Source organism: Juglans microcarpa x Juglans regia, chromosome 6S (genome assembly GCF_004785595.1).
Source record: "Juglans microcarpa x Juglans regia isolate MS1-56 chromosome 6S, Jm3101_v1.0, whole genome shotgun sequence".
NCBI lineage: Eukaryota > Viridiplantae > Streptophyta > Magnoliopsida > Fagales > Juglandaceae > Juglans > Juglans microcarpa x Juglans regia.
In genome coordinates this window covers 13,725,460-13,747,843 of record NC_054605.1, presented here as the reverse complement: position 1 = coordinate 13,747,843, position 22,384 = coordinate 13,725,460, and the positions used below count along the sequence as shown (strand labels likewise).

The 22,384-nt window shown below is 35.2% G+C and overlaps 1 protein-coding gene across 2 annotated transcripts; it reads left to right on the top strand.

Annotated features, from left to right (window-relative positions):
- The first annotated feature begins 3,210 nt into the window (after positions 1 to 3,210).
- LOC121237274 (polycomb group protein EMBRYONIC FLOWER 2-like) lies at positions 3,211 to 22,066 on the top strand. Of its 2 annotated transcripts, XM_041133950.1 has the most exons (15): positions 3,211 to 3,371; positions 3,748 to 3,912; positions 4,270 to 4,325; positions 10,667 to 10,731; positions 13,588 to 13,640; positions 14,256 to 14,309; positions 14,389 to 14,448; positions 15,187 to 15,233; positions 15,328 to 15,461; positions 16,076 to 16,349; positions 17,240 to 17,288; positions 18,726 to 18,809; positions 19,752 to 19,831; positions 20,091 to 20,180; positions 21,457 to 22,066. In XM_041133950.1, the coding sequence occupies exons 2-15, from the start codon at positions 3,787 to 3,789 to the stop codon at positions 21,578 to 21,580; spliced, it is 1,296 nt and encodes a 431-aa protein (XP_040989884.1). In that variant the 5' UTR covers positions 3,211 to 3,371; positions 3,748 to 3,786; the 3' UTR covers positions 21,581 to 22,066. The 2 variants fall into 2 exon arrangements, with proteins under 2 accessions (XP_040989884.1, XP_040989885.1); XM_041133951.1 differs by lacking the exons at positions 3,211 to 3,371; positions 4,270 to 4,325 and having other exon boundaries at positions 3,774 to 3,912.
- The last annotated feature ends 318 nt before the right edge of the window (positions 22,067 to 22,384 follow it).

Genomic DNA, 22,384 nt, shown 5'->3' with positions numbered 1-22,384 from the left:
TTTAAATATTTAAAATGACCCCATAGAAAACACAAAGAAATACATTGCTAGATCCCAACGGGAGCCCAGCGGGAGATCTAGCATTTTCCTATCTGAAAAGATAGTGTTAAAAATGATGAGAAATAGAATTTTTCTATAAATATATCTTGATTCAAGACCAGTTTCAAATTGATTGTGAATATTTTTTTGATAGAGAATTGATTATGAATATTTGAATTCTCATCGAGAATTGAGAATTTTCTGATCATGATATTTTCTTCAATAAAATAATTTACATTGTGGGCCGGGTTATAATTAATTTTGAACAGCCATAGGCTACACTTCACTTGTATTTCATTTATTTATTTAATTAATTAATTTGAGCTAAGGCAAAAGTTGTCTTGGTTTATTTTCTCTTTAGTTAATAAAAATTAAGGGCATGTTTGAGAACATTACTCTTATAGATATTTTTAAATTATTTCATTATTATTAATTACTATTTTATTATATTATCATTAATATTCACAAATAATCTGAGATATTCTTGTTATGTTTATGAATATAACTGTTCTTAAATATCTTTAAATTATTTTATTTTTATTTACAAATGATCTGAAATACTTTTTAACATGAAAATGAAACCTAATATTCAAACAGAGCCTAAATACTATAGATGTGATGGCATGATGCACTCTAATAAATAAAGTCCAAACCGAACCCCTAGGACCGAAAGATCATAGATTTTTGTGGTCAAAGGCATTGAGGAGTCAGGACCAGACCGCATTGGTAAAAATTTGATTGGAGGACTGGTTCTTTGGTCATTTTGAACAATACTCATCAATTTAAAAATTACTATAAAATACCATAATTTTTCTCACTTTGTATGCTCAATATCTTTTTATTTATTTATTTATTTTGTATTAAAATAATTATTACATAGTTTTGGAATACATAAACATAATACTGTTATTTTGTCACGCTATATCATGTTATTAAAAATTAGTATTTGGTGCTTATATCAATTTTTTAATAATATAATAATTTTGTGATAGAATAAGAGTACTGTACCATTTTAAATAGTAATCTACTATTTATTTTTTAAATATCGTTAAATATTATCATGTGAATAAAGTGAGAGAATAAGATATCGCGCTATAGTTTTTAACTTTTTTTTATAATGGACAAACTACAAATATTTTAGGGTTCGTTTGTATACATAAATCATCTCATCTTATTTCATCTTATCTTATCTTATAATTATAATTTTTTTAAAATTATACACAAAATATAATAAACAATTCAATATTTTCAAATCTCAAAATAATAATAATATTAAAAAATAATATTCTATTCAATTCATCTAAAATTATCCAATTTCATCTCATCTCACAATCCAAACAAACCCGAGTAAAATGTCCATGTTTAGCATTTGAGGCAACTCTTTTCTAAATAATCAATTTTTTAAATATTTAAGAAGGGCAATATCAATTGAGTAAGATGTTTTTATAATTTTTTGTTTCAAATATCCTCAACAATTTTCTTTCAGAATCTACATACAATACAATGTCTATCTCTATGTGAATTGTATAATCGGTTCAAATAAAAAATGATAAGAAATCCCAATTTACATCAAATTCGGTCTTGAACATCTTTTAGAGAATATTTTAGTCACAAATAAAATTGTTCATCTGAGTTTCAGCCCGGGACCTTATATACCCGGGCCGGACTGGATTAATCCGAATCAAAACCGGGCCGACTCCGAATGTTTTGTTGTTTGTCTTTACAAATGGATATGATTGGATTGCTATATACAGATTTTCTACATAAATCCTCCTCAACTCTCAAGCTAAGGCTGATCCAGTTTGTCACAGACTGGATCCAGTTTGCTATATTGAGATTTTCTGCTATATACGGACTTGCCACGTTGTACGAAAAGGCTGATCCAGTTTGATTATATTGGGTTTAATTAAGGGTCTATTTCCACAATAGCCACTTAACAGTTAACACATGTTAACGTTTTTAGAATTACAGTTTTGCTTTTCTTACGACAGGTTTTATATTTGAGTTTTGCTGTTCATAAGCCCTCATACACTATATATCATAATTTTTTTTTTTATTTTTTTAGTTTCATTTTTCTTAGAGCAATTAAATTTATCTACTTATCATCCATATATCACATATTTGATTAGAGAACAAATTTAAAAAAATAATAAAAAAGATAGTGTGTGATGTGTAAGACTTATGAATAGAATTTTTCTTTATATTTTACAGGTGAAGAGGTAGAAACATATCACCACCAAAAGATATATGCCTTTGTTTTTACATATAAGATGAAATAAGATGAGTTGAGATAAAAGTTGAAAGTTAAATAGAATATTATTAGAATATAATTTTTTAATATAATTTTTATTTTGAGATTTAAAAAAGTTGAATTGTTTATTTTATTTTATGTGAAAATTTTAAAAAGTTGTAATGATTAGATTGGATCAGATAAGATAAAAATGATTATGAAAAAAAAAAACCAGTCCATAGTTTTCATAACACTTTAGTGTACTGGGTTGACATGAAACAAATTCTGGAAGAGTTCCAATTTCTAAAAATATAAAAGAGTAATTTTACATACAATTCTGAAGTGCGTAAATGCTGCATAATTATTTTGAAAAAGAATGAGATCTATTATTAAAAAATTAATTTTTTTAATGTAGATCCTATATTTTATTCACTTTTTTCAAAACGATTACGCGACGGTTGCACAATTCAAGTTGCAAATATTTTTTCTCAACATCAAAACATTCAAACTAAAAAAAAAAAGAAAAAAAAAATCAAGTACCAGATTGTAAACTTAATACTCGGGCCATATGTATCAAGATTTTACAATCTGGGTTTCGACCTTGAACCTAAAATTGAAATCCGATTTTCTGAATTTCAGACTGGATTGAAAAAAATCCAATCCGGATAAACAGTCATAATTACAAAAAGATCTCATGAAATTATTTGTATAAAATATCTTTTTATTGCTACAGTAGTTTTTTAATTTTTATCAGGAATTTTGTATATATGTCTTTCGAACTATAAAAAAACTATTTAAACTAAAAAATTATAAGAAATTATAATCTACGTCAAATTGCATCGCGTCTATTTTGGAAATTGGAGCGCAAAAAGCAACGTACTTTTCCTTTACTCTTTAAAAGACAATATTTTTAAAACAGAAAAAATGGAAAAAGAAGAAATAAAAGGAAGAAATAAATTAAAATAAAGTAAAAGGATCTACTTTTGCTAATTATCTAACCCAACGACTTACCAAAAACCTAACGTCTATCTTTCCGGCTGGCTGGCCCTCTGTGCCTAAATTTCAGAGTCAAACGGCGACTTACGACCCATAATCCGATCCGGTGAGCCTTCTCATCATATAATGTGTTCGTGGGAATGGAATTTTCTGTTTCGGTGTTAATTATGTGGAATGCGACTCCATTATATTCTTTAGTTAATATAGATGTAGTTCCCATGTACCCAACAAAAGAAAAGTATGATTCTCGGTATGATAAACAAAGCAAAGTTTCTTCTTTAGTTGGAAACTTATTGGGCTGGATTTTCTGCTTTGAAAGTTGTTTGTTTTCTGTTGACATGCGATCTTTACATGGGCGTAATTAATAATTTTCTGTGATCCGATTGTAAAAATACTGTTGCATTTATGTTAATTACAGTTCTGTTAAATTCATGGGTTCCAGGTTTTTTTATGTCGTGTATAACGCTTATATTTTGTCTCAGCACAACTCTCTCTTGCTTCGGTTTGGGATTGCGGATAAGATGTGCCGTCAGAATTCTTGTGCTCAATTGTCTGTAGAAAAGAAAACTGCAGCTGAAGAGAGTCTACTAATATATTGCAAGCCTGTTGAACTATACAATATTCTTCAGCGCCGTGCTTTACACAATGTACTATCTTGCAGAATCCTTTCAAGTTATCTTTAGCTCGTTTATGTTTTTTAAGAATGTCTAGTTTGGAACCATTATACTCTAAAAGCACCGAAGTGTTATTCTTTTATTTGAGTGCTGAAACACTATGAAATACAACCCTTCCAAAGAAATTCAAGATAGTACCAATTTCGTTATTTAGAATTTTATATTATAAGCTCGATCATCTTGATACTGATGCTAATATGGGCTCAATCTTCTCCACTGCACGCCCTTCACTTGTTGGCAGTTGGCACCCTATATACGTGAATTATTTGGGTCTAGGTCACCTGCGTACACTCTAGCCTTCTACTTTCTAATGCATTTTGTTTGTTGTAGCCTTCATTTCTTCGAAGATGTTTGCATTACAAATTACAAGCAAGGCGTAAAAGGAGGTATGGATTCCGTGTTAACATCTAATTATCAAAAATATATTAGTCATATGAAAATCCATGTCTACATCCACCCCATCTTTCTACTGGAATCAGAACCCACAAATGTGTTAATTTGGACCCTTTGTATCATTTTGTGTGTATTTTTTAAGACCGGTGAAATGTTCTATATTTGGCATCAGGGCTCGTCTTCTGAAGAGAAACTTTTTCTCTGCTAATAGATTGTTTAAGTTTATCTCCCGTGCAGTCTAACTTACTCTTAACATTTTCTGGATCATATGTGTCAATCAGAGTAATTGAGCATCCTGGTACCGTAAAAGAAAATATGGAAGGATACTTGTCCAACTAGGAAAAAGGGACAAAAAACTAGCAACAAGATAATCCTCTGAACGTTTCGCTCAGTATTCAACTAGGTGACCAACTTTTGAATCCTCTGAGTCAATTGAGTTCCATATTTAGCTTGGTTCTATCGATTTCTAGCCCGTGTCGGTGTAGTATTGTCTTGTTTTTTATATTTCAGCCTGTTCTGTTGTTTTTCGGCTGTTTCAATTGATTTCCCATAGTTTAGGCCCTTCATGGTGGTGTTTCAGGCGATTTTATAGTAGTTCAGCTGGATACATTGGCTTATAGTAGCCCTCCATCGAGTTCCGATAATTGTGGGAACCGATCTGCCTTTGTTGATTGTAATGGTAGTTTTGGCAGCTTACATGGTGCACATGATGGTCGAGCTGGTCATGGTTCACATGGTGGTCGTGACTCTCAAGGAGTTGTCATACTAGAGGTCGCGAATCTTGCATATGTATCTATCGTGGTCATGCTAATCATTATATCAATTATTGCTGAGATCTACATGGAAAGCCATTTGGGTTAGTTCATCATGCCTTTACTTCTCGGGATAAGCTACCTTCATCATCAAACCTTAGTCTTACACCAGATTCTGAGATGATTCCAATTTCTTGAGTTGATTATGCAAAGTTCTTAGCTCATTAGTGGGTCACTTTCTCCTCCATGGCTATTCTTCCCTGTTAGGCATTGCACTTCTCTGTCTTGTATTCCCATTCAATATCCTTGGATCATCAGTTCTGGCTCAACTGAACGTATAACTGGTTGTATAATTCCTTGTCTCATTATCATCCAGTTTCTTGGCCTCAAGGCATTGGGAACAATAGATATTGCTCTTAATATAGATGTATTGTCTATCCTATATATTCATGGTTTTTCCTTCTGTTAACGTTGTGTTTTGTACGCTTTCGGGCTGAGTTCCAGCAACTCGAGTCTTGAGTCTTTCACCTGCACAATTGAGAAACACGGAGAGTGAGGGGCCTTGGTGAAGGCCGGGGAGTCTCTGATGCTAAAGTTAATATATCTCCTTAGTAGTTCGTGCGTGAGCTTAGAGGAATCAGATAGAGTTCTTCGTACCTGGGGGTCGGCTTTTATACTAGGTTTCTGGGTGGGGACAACTCACACTTGGCTTCAGGGAGTCCATGTCACTTCAACTGTTCGCTTAGTCAGAGTCCTTTAATGCGGCATGGCTTCTGGGACGACGTCATTAATGCGACGTAGAGTTAGGGGAGTGGCGTCATTAATGCGGCTTGACTCCTTAACTTACTTTTTCATGCGGATGCTCCTTGTTAAGCCCTTCCATGCTTGCTGTCAGGAGATCAAGGGTTCTCCATATTTCCTTTCCACTTGCCTGCGCAGGTTCTCGAGGGTAAAGTGTCATTGGGGTGGTGTTAGGGTGGCGAGTCCCATCAACCCCTGCCGTTCGCTTTCCATACGAGTGGGTTGCTTCGTGGGTGGGTTTTGCTCGTGAGCCGAGTACTCTGTAGAGGCCCATTGACTCCTTTTAGTGGAGGGTCGTTGGGCATTGGGCTTGGCCGGGTTCTCTGACTTGCTTCCCCCGCGGTCCCTCATGGGCTTGCTATACTGACTGATAGGGGGGAAAAACCCCCTTACACCTTCAATTTATTTTCTATATGCAAAATTACTCACTCTCTTTAGTGCTCTATAAGTTTTTTTTTTTTTTTTTTGTATATTGCAACATCCCATGATGAAAAGAATGATTGGTGTAGGGCTTGAAGTTGGTGGCTTTTACCGTAAGGACATTGCCCTTGCCTCTCCTCTTCAAGCACCCCAATCTTTGTTATTTTCTTTCAGATAAAGGAATTTTATGTTTTGACTCTGTAAAGAACACGAGTCAATTCCTTTTTCAATGTATCTATTTGATAAAGGCATTATTCATTAGACATCTTGCGTTCACACACCACAACAAAAGGCATGGTTGAATGAAAGAATCATCATTGTAAGAAGTCTCGCAATTCACATGCATGTTCCTAAATGTTTTTGGAGTGATGCATTTTTCACTATGCGATATCTGAGTAATTTTATGCCTTCCTCTGCACTTTAGGGAAAGCCTCCTCACTCCATCTTATTTTGTACCTCCCTAGTCTTCTCCATGCCATTGAAGGTTTTTGGGTGTGTTTGTTTTATATAATATTATCCCTGGATGTAAGAAGCTTGATCCTCGTGCTAATAAGCACGTGTTCCTTGGTTAGTCTAAAAAAAAAAAATAGATATTGTTGCTATAGTCCCTTTTTTAGGCAAGATTTTGTCAATGCTGATGTCACATTCTTTGAATCCCCATCGTATTTTGAGAAGTTCAATGTCATGATGACTACTCTTTCGACTCATCATGCAACTCCATTATTGGCTTGCTTATGTCTCATCCCATGTCCACCTGATTCTAAGCAATCTTCTACTTTATAATCTTCACCACCATGTCCTACAACTCTATTATTAGTGTACTTTTGTCTTTTGCTACAATCAACTCTATGCCTCCACATCTTTCTCACCATCATTGGATCCAAGTCTCCCAATGTTTTAGAATTGCTACCTATTGCTCTCTGGAAAGGTACCTGCTCTTGTGTCACCAAGCATCCTATCTGTGACTGGTTCTTTTCATACATTGTCTCCTTCTTTTTCATGCTTTACCTCCTACTTCCCATATTCCTATCCTTAAGATGTGATATCTAGCTCGGGTTGGAGGCAAGCTATGTGATGTTGGAATACATCAGAATAGGACTTGGGATCTTATTTTCTTACCTCCTTGTAAAAGCCTGGTTGATGGCCAAATACTATAAATAAACTTGCAATATTTATTATGAGGAGACTTTCCCTGTGGTTGCCAAATCTCCTCTGCTTGGGTGTTGATTTTCCTTACTGCTAAAATTGACTGCCCATTGTTTTAGTTGGATATTAAGAATGTGTTCCTTCTTGGTAAATTTGCTCAAGGAGGTATACATGGAGCAACCACCTAGGTCTGTCGTTCAAGGGTAGCATTGAGGTAGTGTATATAGGGTAACAACACTCGATATTGTCTAACAAAGGCCACCAAGGGCATAATTTGGAATTTTTCTTTTTTGCGATATTAAAATTCGATCTCCACAAATGTCAAATATATCATTCAATATTTCAAATGCGTACTGATGTGGGTTACATTCTACTTATAGTATATGTGGATTGTATTGCGATTATTGGGAATAGCTCGAGAGCAATTACGAAGTTGAAACAATTTTTGCAGCACCTATTTCTTCAAAGACTTAGTTAAACTTTGAATACCTCTCTGTATTGAAGTTGCAGTTTTCAGGAGGGTATCAATCAGAGGAAATATGTTCTTGATTTTTGGGAGGAAACGGGTCTATTAGGTGCTCAATTTGTTGATAGTCCTACGGTATCCTAATTTGAAGCTAATCAAGAATAAGGCAAGTTATTGGAACATCCTAGTAGCTATTGTTGCTTAGCTGGAAAGTTGAGATGTCTTACCATCGGCAGTCTATGTATATATATTATTACTTATAAAAAAAGAGAGGCTACATATGTCATATGTAGTTAGTGTTATTAGTCTGTTCTTGGAGGATCCTAGGTTTCCACATTGAGAAGTTGTCACTCATATCATTCAACTTCTGATGAGAGACACTGATCTTGGTCTACTGTATAGACCCACACGGAAACCTCAAGGTAGAAGGTTTACAGAAACAGATAGATGGTGTACTACAAGATATTTAATGCTCTTAGTTGGTAACATGATTGCTTGGAAAAGTAAGACACGACAATGGCGGTGTGATCTTGTGTAGAAGTAGAGTACAAGGCAATGACTCATCCTACTCCATTTGTACCATTCTTTGATTAGGTTGCCTACACATTGCATCTAATCCCTTCTTCCATTAAAGATCTAACACGTTGAAATTGATTTTCATTTCATCTGAGACAAAATGCTAATAGGAGATATATTACAATAGTCGTGAATTTTTGAGACCAATTGGTTGATATGTTACAAGTTTTTGTCTTGTCGATTAGAATTTATTTGTTCCAAACTTGGCATATGTGATATATATTCTCTCGCTTAGGGGGGGGGGGGGGGTGTTATCGGAAATATAGTAGAATTAAGATAAGGAAGATACAATTGTAATGAATTCTAGGTCAGCTGTATGCTCTATATGATAGAAGGTTGTCATGGAGGCAGAAATTTCTTTTGCTTTCCTTTCACTTATACCATAACATTCCGATAAAGAAATCAATCCCATTTTTTTTTTTTTTATAAGTAGATATTTTATTGATATTGAAATAGGGATAACCCAAGTACACATGAAGTATACATGTGATTACACCTAGTTAGGAACTAGAAATGGTTACAAGGAAATCATGAAAGTTGAGACTATTAAACTCTATGACAATGGCCCACATAAATAAAGTCTTCCAAAAAAAAAAAAAAAAAAAAACACTTAAAACTCTTCCAAGGAGTGCTCTCGATTCTCAAACTTTCGTTCATTCCTTTCACTCCAAATGCACCAAAGTAGACAAATGGGAGCCATCTTCCACACAACTGCAATCTGTGGTATCCCCTTGATCCCTCTCTAATTAGCTAATCGGTCAACCACCCTCCCCGGCATAACCCATGTTGATCCCATTTTGTTGAAAAAGTAATTCCATGAGGCCTTTGCAAACTCACAATGTAGAAGTAAATGATCCACTGTTTCGCTGCTGTTTCTGCACATACAACACCAGTCAATAAGGATAAACCCACGTTTCCTTAGATTGTCAATGGTCAGAATCTTCCCTAAGGATGCAGTCCAAACAAAAAAAGTGGCCTTACGAGGTGCTTTACTCCTCCAAATGCTCTTCCATGGAAAGTGATTACTAGCTTGAGTAGTGAGAACCTCATAGAAAGAGCGTATAGAAAAATTTCCTTTACTAGAAGGAGACCTAACCAACTTATCCACCACTGTATCATCAGTTCCAATGGTGTATAACAAGTTAAAGAACTCAACAGGAACACCAACCTCCCAATCATGTGCCTCCCAAATGAAACTGACATTCCACTATTGTGAGCCATTAGTAATTTTCCTCAAGTCAGCCACCAAAGCATCTTGTTCCCGTGCATTTATGAAAATAGAGGGATAAGCATCCTTGAGAGCCGTATCTCCAACCCAGACATCATGCCAAAAACTGATTCTATTACCATCCCCATACACAGCCTAGTGTGGCTAGAGAAAGACCTCCAACCTTTCCGGATATGAATCCATAACCCCACTCCATATGCCCCCTAACTTCATTAGAGCACCAACCCCCCCCCCCCCCCCCCCCCCCCCCTTATACTCCTATACTTAGTATCAATTACGACCTTCCATAATGCTTCATTCTCATAATTATATCTCCACAACCATTTCCCAAGGAGAGCCTTGTTGAAGACCCTCAAATTGCGAACCCCCAACCCGCCACCCCTCGTTGGAGAGCACACCTTGTCCTAACCAACTAAGGGAAGCTTAAACTCGTTGCCATGTCCACTCCACAGAAAATCTCGTTGGAGCTTTTTCCCTCAGTATTATTTCTTATAACTTGCCCCCCCAAAAATCTATTACCCTATGCTTACATATCCTACTCAACTCAACTTAATCAATTTTATATTCCCATTTCATATTACAAGTCAACTCAATCCCAATTGAATTGGTGTTGGCTCTATGATTTTTCATCAACTAGTAGGGGTGAGCCACAATTATTTTTTTCTACCATTCCATCCTCCTATAAAAAATAACTCTTTGTTGCCTTCCTATTTGACATATTCTCTATTTCTACTCATTCTATTTTAGGTCTTTCTTTACCTCTTTCACTCCATTATTTTGAATTAAATTGGTCTCGTATTAGTGCATAAAAAGTATGCTTGCCTACAGAAAGAAAAATTAAAGAAACATTTTCAGTTCATGTTGTTATCATCAATGTGCTAATCTTTGGTTTCTTTGTTTGCTCTAATGGCTGGTTAATTTCCTTGGCTGTATATTCTTGAATAGATTGAAGGCTGGAATTGTGATTTTCAACTATAGAGACTACAACAACATGCTACAGAAGACTGAAGGTATGTATGAATGTTCTTTGTCGCTTCAGCATGGTACATCGTTTCTATGACCTTATTTATTATGAGTCATATAATCAAACTCCATATTCCGTCTTTCCGAACACCTTTTATATACTTCTTTTTGTCCGTTAATGATTTTGTTGTGCTTGCAAATGGATATTCCCATATTATCTTATCTTTTCGGTATGCTGATTGGTTCCAGTCCATCATACATGTCACTCCAAGTACATTACCTGCAGACAATACTAGTACTAGAAGGTTTGGTTTGGTGAGTTGTTTAGTTAATAGGGACATAGAATGATAAAATTAAATTAATCAAGAATGGTTTCCCCCCTTTTTCTTCCCTGCCAATATGTGATGTCTGAACTCTTTGTTTCTGTCTATCGATTTAAGGATTATAATTATATTCTCCTTGTATTTATATGCATAATCTTCAGCTTATTCCTTTTCTCCTCATTACTTGTACTCATTGTTGTATACCAGAAAATTTGAATATAAAAATTTGATTTGTAATTTTGCTTCTCAAAAGTCAAGAGCTGTTTTTAAATAAAATTTCATTATTTTATATTGAATATAAATTATTATTATTAAATCAAGGCATCATCTTAATTGTTTGCCATAGGCCACAAAATATATTGAGCCACCCTGCATTGTACCCTAGGATCTGTCAACATAGTGTGCTGGTAAATGAAGCAGCTGAATGGTGTAAATGAAGCAGCTGAATGGTGGAAAATCAAGTTGAAAATCTCAAACTGGTCTTGAACTGCTTGATAGGGGGGGGTGAGAGTTCTTTTGATGTTGTAATGGGTTGCTGATTTGAACACCCATATGTCAACTACAATTGGATGTGGTCGATTTGTCACTAGTTGTGATTGCAATTTTTTGGAGAGTTTCATTGTCAAACTTTATATTAAAGCTTGATATGTCTGGGGAAACCTTGAGTCAGTTGGCTAAATCATCAATCATGGCCAAAGTCAATTGGCTGTAAATGGGTAGGTAATACAGCCAAATATGTTGCACCTATCATATACCCGTTGGGATTTCCTAATTTTATTGGTTAAGTCCTTTTTGCTTCCCACATTCTTCTTTCCCAGATTATTTGATTTCTTATTATGTCATACATTTTCTTGTCTTTTCTTTTGGATGATGGTGCAATATTTGTTTTATACAAGTGTCTATGGGTTGCATCCCCTTGGCATCCTGAGTCTACACTATTGCTTATTGAAAAAAAGGGCTTTGACGACCTTCAACTATGCAAAAATGGTTGAGCATCTCTCAATTTCTTAACTTCATGGACATTCGAGGGCAAGTGTTGGTAAGAATCCTCTTGTATTCTCAAGCTAACTAGCCTCTTCTTATGGTGAAGAACTGGGTGTTATATCATGCTTCAGCCACATAATTTCCCTGCATATTCAATACATACACTTTTTTGGTTCCCTTGTGGGGGTCAGCATGATGAAGCTCATTGGACTAGTAGGGAACGATGAACTTTCCACCACACCATGTCATCATGTGTAGATGATGGTCCGCCATGCTTTTTCATACCTGCCAAGGAGAACATAAAAACATGTTGATACCCTTGATTTTCTGTTGCCTTGTGTTTACATAGCACTTTAGCTTGATTTGAGAAATTTAGGGAGCTTAGTTAGACTCAGGCTCATCCTAGTTAGTCATGCTACCTATTGATTGTGATTTATGTAATTATGACCTTTACTGTTTATGTTGTCAATTGTGGAGATATAGGACAGATATTGTCAACTGTCTTAGTTTGTTTATTTGGTGGACAGAAGTCAGGAGAAACTAATGATTTTAGTGTTTAAAAAGGTGGAAGAAAGGTAGGGTTTGTACATTGACTTTGGTTTCAAATGTCTAGAGTTTGATGACTGAAGAGTGCAGGATATTGAAAATTAAGAGGTTCCAGAAGTTGCTAGTTGAATCAATTTTGACTCTGTTGTTGATTGTTTATGGTAAAAAAGATTTCGGGTCATGGAAATTAAGGATTTTTTATAATGGCTGACGATTAAAACACGGCATTGTGAAGAACAATGGTAGAGAGAGCTAGTCATCCATGCCTTAATACACCAACACACTCAATTTTCCACGAATCAAAGTTGCCTAATTTGGAACTCCTAGAAAACTCAACCAAATTTTATTATTTTTTCTTCAATAGATGTAGCATGTAGGAGCAATAGAATAAAAGTTTGTGTAGTCAAACATCTTCAGTGAGGAGCTTGAGGCCAAAGATCTTAGTTCAAATGTGACGTCTTGGTCGTAGAAGGGAATGTTAATTTCAAAAAGCAAATATTTCAAGTTTTTATTTCAATTAGTTTTGCTTGGATGAATACTCAGCAGCACTAAATGAAAATAATTGCTCTTTTTATGTAATTTATAAGTTTGGCTTTGGGTATTAAATTGAAGTTGCCTCCTTTAGTTTATCTTAGTACATCTGGATATTAAACGTGACGTCTTGGTCGTAGAAGGGAATGTTCATTTCAAAAGCAAATATTTCAGGTTTTTATTTCAAATGGTTTTGCTTGGATGAATACTCAGAGGCACTAAATGAAAATAGTTGCTCTTTTTATGTATTTTACAAGTTTGACTATGGGTATTAAATTGAAGTTGCCTCCTTTAGTTTATCTTAGTACATCTGGATACCTTACCAAATTAAACGAAAATGATATTGAAGTGAGTAATAACTTTATTCTTTCTTAATTTATCACTCGTTTATACATCATATTACATGGATTAATAAAATCTCTTCTTACTTATAAAAAAAAAATTATTGATGTAGGATGTGTGCTACTTAACTTGATTCTGGTCAGATGCTAACTATTGTATGTTTCTTTCAACATGCAGTAACTGATGACTTCTCTTGTCCATTTTGCCTGATGCAATGTGCAAGCTTTAAGGTGGATTGCCATATTGGTTTTGTTCTATTTGTCATTTCATTCATTTTTTTTTATAGGGCTTTTTGTCATTCCATTCATGATTACATGTTTAACAGAAACTATTAAATTTTTTATTTTGCCCAAGGTTGAGGAAATAATTCCCCTAAATTTGAGTGCAGTGGATGGTTCAAGAGTAGAAACTTTCTTATATTTTTTATTGTTCACATAAAGCTGTGCAAATTTCGGAATTTTTCAAAAGATGGATTTCTATCGTAGGTTTTAAAATACTTCATGCTGTGAAATGTTGATATTGAAGCATTTATTTATGCCCATAAAAAAATTTATTTTCTCCCACGAGTTCCACTATTTTAAATTATCCTCTGTTGGGACTTATTTACTGTACTTTTAAAACTATAATTTAAAATTAGCATCTGATTTGTGCTCACTTTTTTTCCCCAGTTAAGTGCCATTTATTTTTCCATAACGAACTGTTAGGCTACCATTTCAATTGTGCCAATTGAATCATTTCATGAAATTTATTGCTTTGGTTTCTTAAAATAGCGATGGATTGTTAATATCTTAAACAAAGTAATTTTCTTTGACCATTGAAAACAATGCCTCCATTTTTGTATGCAGGGTCTTCGGTATCATTTGAGTTCTTCACACGACCTATTCAACTTTGAGTTTTGGGTTTGTAATTTAAATATCGAGTCTCCAGCTGCATATTGAGCCATTCTGGAAAGACTGTCAAGAAACATATATTTTGTAGGTAACTGAAGAGTATCAGGCAGTGAATGTCTCTGTGAAGATTGATATATTAAGATCTGAGGTAATGACTCCATTTTCACCCGTAGACATATTCTAGACACTTTTCATCAAGGTTGAATTACTTGTTTGTTAACATGTTGGATAAGAGCAGTTCATGGGGAACTAAGTAGTTGATCTGGTTTTTGACTTACAATCTGCACTGAAGGATTTCTCTTAGGGACTCATGAGAGAATGGTCATGATGTCTCGTATATAGACAGATAACTGTGGATCGTGCAGGGGTGTAGCTTGGTGGAGGGGGTCAGGGGTCAGGAACTTCTAACCAAAAAAAAAAAAGAAAGAAAAAAAAACCAGGGGTAATCTGGGGTTTAGTCTTAATGGTGGTTCCCATCCAAACCAGCCTAATGCATCCGATCTCCTCTCCCAGCCCTGCCCAACTTCAACCCTGGGAGCATGGGATTTGCTATCTTCTCTAGGACACATTCCACCCATCATTTTATATGTGTTTTGCGCTTTTGGATAAGATCATATGTATATGGTGCCCCTCACGTTTTTATAGTTTTGTTTAAGAACTTGCATGAATACATGGTGCCTTAATGTGATGAAAATTATGCATTTTGCTGCACCATTACTAGCTGGAAACAATATTTTCTTCTCCAGTAATGAGAATCATCCTCACTTCACCTTTAAAAGAAGCTATTTTCAACCAAAGAGCATATGTTCTTTTCCAACTATCATATCATGTCGAATTATTTTGGTATACATGGATGACTAATAAAAAAAATTATTTTTGTGTACAGACCGTAGCTGCTTCAGTGGAGCCAAAACTGCAATCATTTTTGTTTTGGTCTGTTTTCATATGAAACAGCTTAAAACTTCATTTTGAAATCGTTTTTGTTTCTTACTGAGAATTGAAAATATTGATCGAATGGTATGTACAGCTCAAGGCCGCGAAAGCTTAGGCGAAAGGAACTTGATCAAAATGAAAAGCTTGTTAATGTACAGTTCCTGGAGTTGGACTCACCCAGACCAGTCGGGGAACATATGCATAATGGTTTTTTGGAGAAGGATGATGGTATATTCATTTCTTTATTTGCAACCTTAGTTTTTAAGCAATTCTGCCATGGAAATAGAAGTCGTTCATGTTCCGAATCCTATTCATTTCTTTTTTCACTGGAAAGGTTCTAACTTTACTGGTGCTACCGTCATTGGGATGTTTGTTTGCATATCTGGACGGTAAAGCACGGATTATGAGCAATCTCATTCGTCCTTGAGCTTGTTATGATGAGTTTAGAATGATTTTAGATCTGCAAGAACACATGTACCAAAAGCTGATCAAACTGACATACCAAAATAATTTGGTATTGTCTCCTGCTGCATGGTTAAACCAAGCATAAAGTTAATTGCAAAAAAAATCCATGACAATTTGATTCGAATATGGAATTAGTTTGATCTAGGTAATTACTTATAAAAAAAAAAAAAAAGTTTGATCAAGGTATTTCTAGATCCACGCTAGATTTAGTGTGCTGATTGCCTACATTGGGAGGTCAGATTATAGGTCTCTTCTTTTAGTTTTCTTTGAACATGCGGATGCATGGCAAAGTTGCAATATATTTTTGGGAAAGGTTACCATTTCGTTCCATCTTCTTTATTTAGTATGGAAGCCTGAAATTTAACTTCATGGATCAGATGTTCAATCATGTAAAGGCGAGATGGTTTCCAAGTCATTTCCTAGTGTGAAAGAAATGCATAATGGAAGGGTTGGAGGAAACTATGGTCCTGATTATCCTGGTGCTGCTGGGTGCATAGAGCGTGTTGCATCCAGTTCTAATGTTCCTGGCGTTTCAATTGCCATGGCTCAATCTTCTGTTGATCCTGAATGTGTTAAATCAGTATCTGGAAGTGATCCTGCAGTCCCTGCCAAAGCAAGGAAATCAAGCGCTGAGCGGTCAGACCCTAGAAAGTATGTTCACCAGGATTATGTTATGCCTCTTTTATTTCCACTCTTCAATAGCATTGCAAAGAACTCCTTTTATAAATTTATTCTATTTTTGTTCCGAAAAGCCTTTGTTTCACTTTACAATGAAAACTGCAATCATGTGCCTATTTGTTTTGGTATTCTGTGCATTAAAAGCAGATAGATTTTATTAAGGGGCTGATGTTTCTTCCTTCCATTTAGGGCCAATTTCGCTTCTTTTTATGTCTGCCTTTGGTAACTCTGCTGGCGGCCTTTCAATTTATTGATCTTTTAAATAAGCAATTCACAATAACAGTAGTTTTTGTCTGCACTATACTACCAAATTGTAATTAGTTCAGCCTCAGTTTTTTCCTTTTTAAGATTTTTTTTTATTGGCACCGGGTATCCAGGAATAAAATCTTGACTAATCCCGGGGGTGGAAGGCCCTTGGTAAGGAGTTTCCCGCAAGTGCGCCTAGGGTAAGTCGAGGAGAAATTCCCCAATCCTGATTCCCATTGCCCCAAGAGTGTGATAGCGGAGATTCAAGCCTAGACATCCGGTTTATACAGCTCACCCCAGAACCACCACGCCACCCCTTGGGGTTTTGTAAGATTTGAATATAAAATCTACAGCAACCCTACCTGTTTACCATTTGAAAAAACATTGATAGTGTTGGAGTTTGAGATTATCATCATCATTGCATGTGTCCTATGGTCATTACTTGAATAGAATTTACTCTTATAATATTGTCATGCTGAACTCCTGAACTTCTGGACGTGCTTGTACAGTATGAAAAAAATTTTGGACGTGCTTCTTGAGATTTTTTCCCCTTTTAAGAAACATATTTTTTGGGCATACTGATTCATTTATGAACCTTCCACGTATTTTTTTTTCAGCCGTGTGCTCCTGCAGAAGCGACAGTTCTTTCACTCTCACAGAGTTCAGGTAATCAGTGATTCTTAGACCTATTTTCAGAATTTTGTTTCTTCATCAATCATCTTTATATGCTTGAGTTATAGGATGTTGGATGCATATCCCACTCGTTTTAAACTTGATCTTAGCTTTATTATACTTAACATACAGTTTTGTCCGCTTTAACATGCCCTGTACTTGTAAAAAAAATACAGTTTTTGTATTATTCCATCACTGTTGATGCTGCAATACAGTTTCTGGAGGACATCTTTTCAACAATTCGGGCCGTCTTTTCTCTGATAGGTTTGCTTGAATAAATTTTGTAATTTAGCCAGAGGGAGCGAGTCATTAGCATAAGCAAAATTGCTTTTGTATTTTTTATTTTTCATAAATTTACGTGTTATTAAAATATTTTTTTGGGGTTTGCATAGGTTGTATTTGTTGTAGAAAATTTCATATAATGTAGTGCACTCTTCTATCTGTCACAGTTGCTTTTCAACGCAGTTGCTTTCTAGAACTGGGCCCTCACAGACCTTGTGTGATTGAAAAATGAAAGTTGTTAAAATATTAATAGAAATTGCATTGTGTGTCCTTGATCATTTCCAACTCTTTCTTGGGATTTATTAGAACATTTCTTTTAACTGATCTTTTGCAGGCATTCTTTTTCTCTTTTGAACTTTTCAAATGGGCCACCACTTTGTATCATAGCTCCTCACACCATTGTCCTTCACTCATAACTGTTTTTAGCACCTGGCATTATATGCTGGTTTTGCTTGTATAATTCTCAGATCTTCTAATCTCAGCTTATGTGTATTTTACTTTGAACTCCCCTAAAGTAGCCACTTTGATGTATGCGTGCAAATGGGATGCACATTTACTTGTAATAACTTTCGTTCTTAATAACTTTGATATAATTATGTATATACAAACACACACAAAAAGATTGTGTCTGATAATTCTTGACCTCATTGTAAAATTGGCTTTCAGTCTAATATTTGGTACATAGCCTCTAAGTCTAAGCTACTGTAATGATGATGTTAAGAATTTCAGCAAGATTTAGCCAAGGATTCTTCTATTTGTTTCTGTCTTACTCGAGTCTTGTGCATATGAAGTGCTAGTTCTTACAAGACACTTCTGATTTCAAGTTTGCTGAATATCTTCCCTAAGAGGCATGATTCACCTTTTCTTAGTTTCTAGTGGCTAGTGGAAGCTTTCATTGATATTTTCAACTTCCTTATTTATGTTTGGTGAAAGAATCTTTGACAAAGCTATTTGAAGAGAAAGGAACACAAGGACTTTCCAGGAAAATAGGGACACAACCTATTTATATCAGTAGTATAGTTACAATATTTTGTTTGGATTAGAGTTGAGTGTAAATACCCTACATGGTCTTTCACCATGTCAGGAAAATAGGTGGCTGCAAAGATGACTAGTTTAATTTCTAATTCATTCTTATTTGTGCACTTGAAGACTATGGCATTAGATCAAGTACTTTCAGACCGGGATAGTGAAGATGAAGTTGATGATGACATTGCAGATCTTGAGGATCGAAGGGTATGCTTGATAATTATATCTGATTTTTATTGCTTCTTTCTCTAGATTTTGGTTCTTATTGTTTCTGCATAAATTGGTGAATGCCAAAGGAATAAATGCACTGCTTTGAGAAGATTTTATCTAGTTGAACAGGACAGAAACAGAAGACACAGAGAAAGTGAGAATAAAAAGAACAAAGAAGAGAACAACGGCTGTCAAAAAGAGAACTCTTAGGGTTCTCACTCCACTTATGCATTATGTATGCAAGCATCGAGAGAAAAAAAAAAAAAAAAAGCACCCTCCAATTTAGTAACAAAGCAGATAACACAGGCTCCTTTTTTATGTAAAAGGATTTCCGTTAAATGTTTTCACCATTTTTGAGTGTCTGATTGTTTATGTGAATCATTCTCTTCGAAGCATATGCTCTAATTGTTTGTGTGAATTAATACCTGCAAAGATATGCAAACAGCATTATCAAGCTTAGCAAAGGAATTTAGAGCTAGAAAGTTTGGAAGTTAAAATTAAGTGTACTTTAGTTCATGTATGCCCATGGCTCAGACAAATGTTAATCCTAAAAAATGAGATGTGCTTTATGCACTTTAAAGCATAAGCACGTATAACCCCAAGGGGTGGCGTAGTGATCCTAGGGTGAGTCATAGAAACTGGATGTCCCGAGTTTTAACAGCGAGGAGTCGTATAAACTCCTTGCTGAGGGCCTATGCACCTTTGGGAGATTAGTCATGAATTTATTCTTGACACCTGGTGCCAATAATAATAATAATAAAAGCGTAAGAGTGAAAATTGAGTTTTGAGAGCATTTCTATTATTACTTCCCCCCAAACCTTGCTTCAAACAGAGTTTTGAGTAGGCTGCATGATTTTCAGAGACAAGCAAGCCAAGTTGATACCAAACTGCTAAACCCTTTTAGGACTCAGAAATTAATACCAAACTGTTATGTTGCAGATGCTTGATGACTTTGTGGATGTTACAAAAGATGAAAAGAAGCTTATGCATCTTTGGAACTCATTTGTGAGAAAGCAAAGGTAGTTATATTTCTTTACATGTAGCATTCTGATATTTCTCAATGTTTATGTTTTTATTTGATTTAATTTAATTTTTTTCTGCTTTCTTCTGGCTACGAGTGAGGCACTTCTTCTCTGTCTTCATTTTTTTCCTGTAATGTACTGTTTCAAGGAAATTCATATAGCACCTAGGTGCACCAGTTATTTTTTTGAGTGAGGCACATTCTTTCTTGAGTGAAAACTTTAATAACAGAAGGAACAATTACTTTAATTGTGGCAGGGTGCTGGCAGATGGTCATGTTTCCTGGGCATGCGAAGCATTTTCGAAGCTTCATGGACAAGAACTCGTCTCATCTCCAGCTCTCTTTTGGTATGTTTTTTTGTCCTAGTAAATTAAGAAGCTTAAATTTGCCCTGCTATTGAAGGATATAGAATAATCTTTTTTCCTCTTTTATTTTTCATTTTTCTGGTTTTTTTTTTATTTTTGTAGTTTTTTTTGTTTTTTTTGGGGGGGGGGGGGGGGGGGGGGGGGGGGGGGGGGGGGGGGGGTTTGTGTGGCAACTATTCAACTGATCTATCACCAGTAATATTTTTGTGGGTGATTTGTACAATCTACGCATGACAAGCATAAGAATTATAATCAGGTTGTGGAACACTGAGGTCAAATTAGAATCAAAATATATGTAACAAGCAGACACGAATATTTGCATGTGCCTTTCTTGTATGACGCATATAATTGGCCTTTGCTATAGATTAATCCCTTTTTTTCTCAGTAGAAGTCTTTATCCCTTAAAAATAAAATAAAATGAAGTTCTTGAAATATATGGATTAACAATCCTGACTTTGATTATATGGCAACTTCTTATACTACTCATCTTTTACTAGTAAGTTTGCGATTCACCCAGTGAGTCTCAAGAGCAGTAATCTCACCCTCCGGCCATTCTTATGGGGGAGAAAGTGTCATTTGAATTAGAGTTCATGGACATTTACAGAATTGAAATCTTGTGCCCCTAGAGTCGATGTGAACTGCTTCACATAAGAGGCATATTTTATTGACCTGAAGGAGATGGCATTTGTAATACACCCGAAGAACTGTGTTTGTATGGATGGAAAGTGCGGGAAAATTGGTCAAATTCGGGGATGACCTTGCCTCCAAAGAAAAGAGAGGGAAACTAGAATTTATTGCATTAAACTTATTGATTGTCCTCTACATACCTCTAAGCATTTTATACCAAATTTCCCTCACTTTCCATCCATACAAACACAGTTCCCTAGAATTTATTGCATTAAACTTCTTGATTGTCCTCTACATACCTCTAAGCATTTTATACCAATTTTCCCGCACTTTCCATCCATACAAACACGGTTCATCAGGTGTAGTACAGCATTCAAATGCTTTCTCTATTAAATGAGGTTTAATATTCAACTGGGATAAATATATTTTGATCATTAGCCTCCGCATTCTCTGGGAACAACATACTGCTTCATGACATCTTCAAGCTCGTTTATACCAAGTCACATTATGCCTTGTGGTCAAGCACTTGAAGAGCCTAACTATTTTCTTGAATTTAGTCATTTACATTTTATGCTAACTTATTTATTTATTTATAGCTGAAATTGTCATATAAATATGCTCGTGGGTTCAGGTGTTGGAGGTTATTCATGATCAAACTCTGGAATCATGGTCTTCTTGATGCCTGCACAATGGACAACTGCAGTTTAACTCTTGAAAAATTCAGAGATGAGGGATCAGATGCTATGAAAAGCTAACGAGGAGATTATTAGTTTCTTTGGTTCTAAAGCAAATGGATATGATATTTCTAGTTACATTTTTTCTTTCTCGCCCCTCGCCAAACAAGCAAAAAAAAGTCTTGCTTATACGTCAATCATCGATTCAGAAGAAATGAGATTCATATTCTTTTCACGGCAGCGAAAGGAACCGGGGCTTCCATCTCAGTGATCTATCCATCCTCTTAATAAATGAGCCTCTGGTTGTTTTAAATTTGTCGAGGAAAGCGGTCTAGACTTGTGACAATGGCATTTCCAACCCATGGGATGTATAATCACACCCTAATCTTAGCATTTCTTTCTTCTTATAGATTGGTTGTAAAGTATGAGTTATACCTCACACACACTTTATTTGTTTCCTTTTATTTTGACATATCCTTCTTTTAAGCTGCAACTGGATCAAACATTTGAATTATCATGATATTAGAGTGGCCCTGTATGGTTTCTACAGGCACATCATGTTGATGAGGTCTTTCTTGAACCATTATGTTACTGTGCCTTTTTGTGTGTGTGAATTTGAAATAACACTACTACTACACTCCCACAAACTATCATTTCTATTGCCATATAACTGCCCCAACTTTCAGAATTTTCATCTAACCTCCAATTTAAAGCATGAGTAATAATTTGTCCTCGTTAATATCTAGTCCTTGAGATGGGCAAAAGATAATGATATTACACACTGAAAATAATCATTACTTACAATATTATAATAATATTTTATTCAACTTTAATTTTATATGTGTAACTAAATACGGCATTTAAGAGTAATGCTGTATATATTTA

What these genes read in the sequence shown, in the direction of transcription:
- LOC121237274 (XM_041133950.1), top strand. Translation starts at nt 3,787, where the DNA reads ATGTGCCGTCAGAATTCTTGTGCTCAATTGTCTGTAGAAAAGAAAACT. An exon ending in TTCACTCTCACAGAGTTCAG is followed by an intron (nt 17,289 to 18,725) that starts GTAATCAGTGAT and finishes GTGCACTTGAAG; the next exon opens with ACTATGGCATTAGATCAAGT. An exon ending in CAGATCTTGAGGATCGAAGG is followed by an intron (nt 18,810 to 19,751) that starts GTATGCTTGATA and finishes GTTATGTTGCAG; the next exon opens with ATGCTTGATGACTTTGTGGA.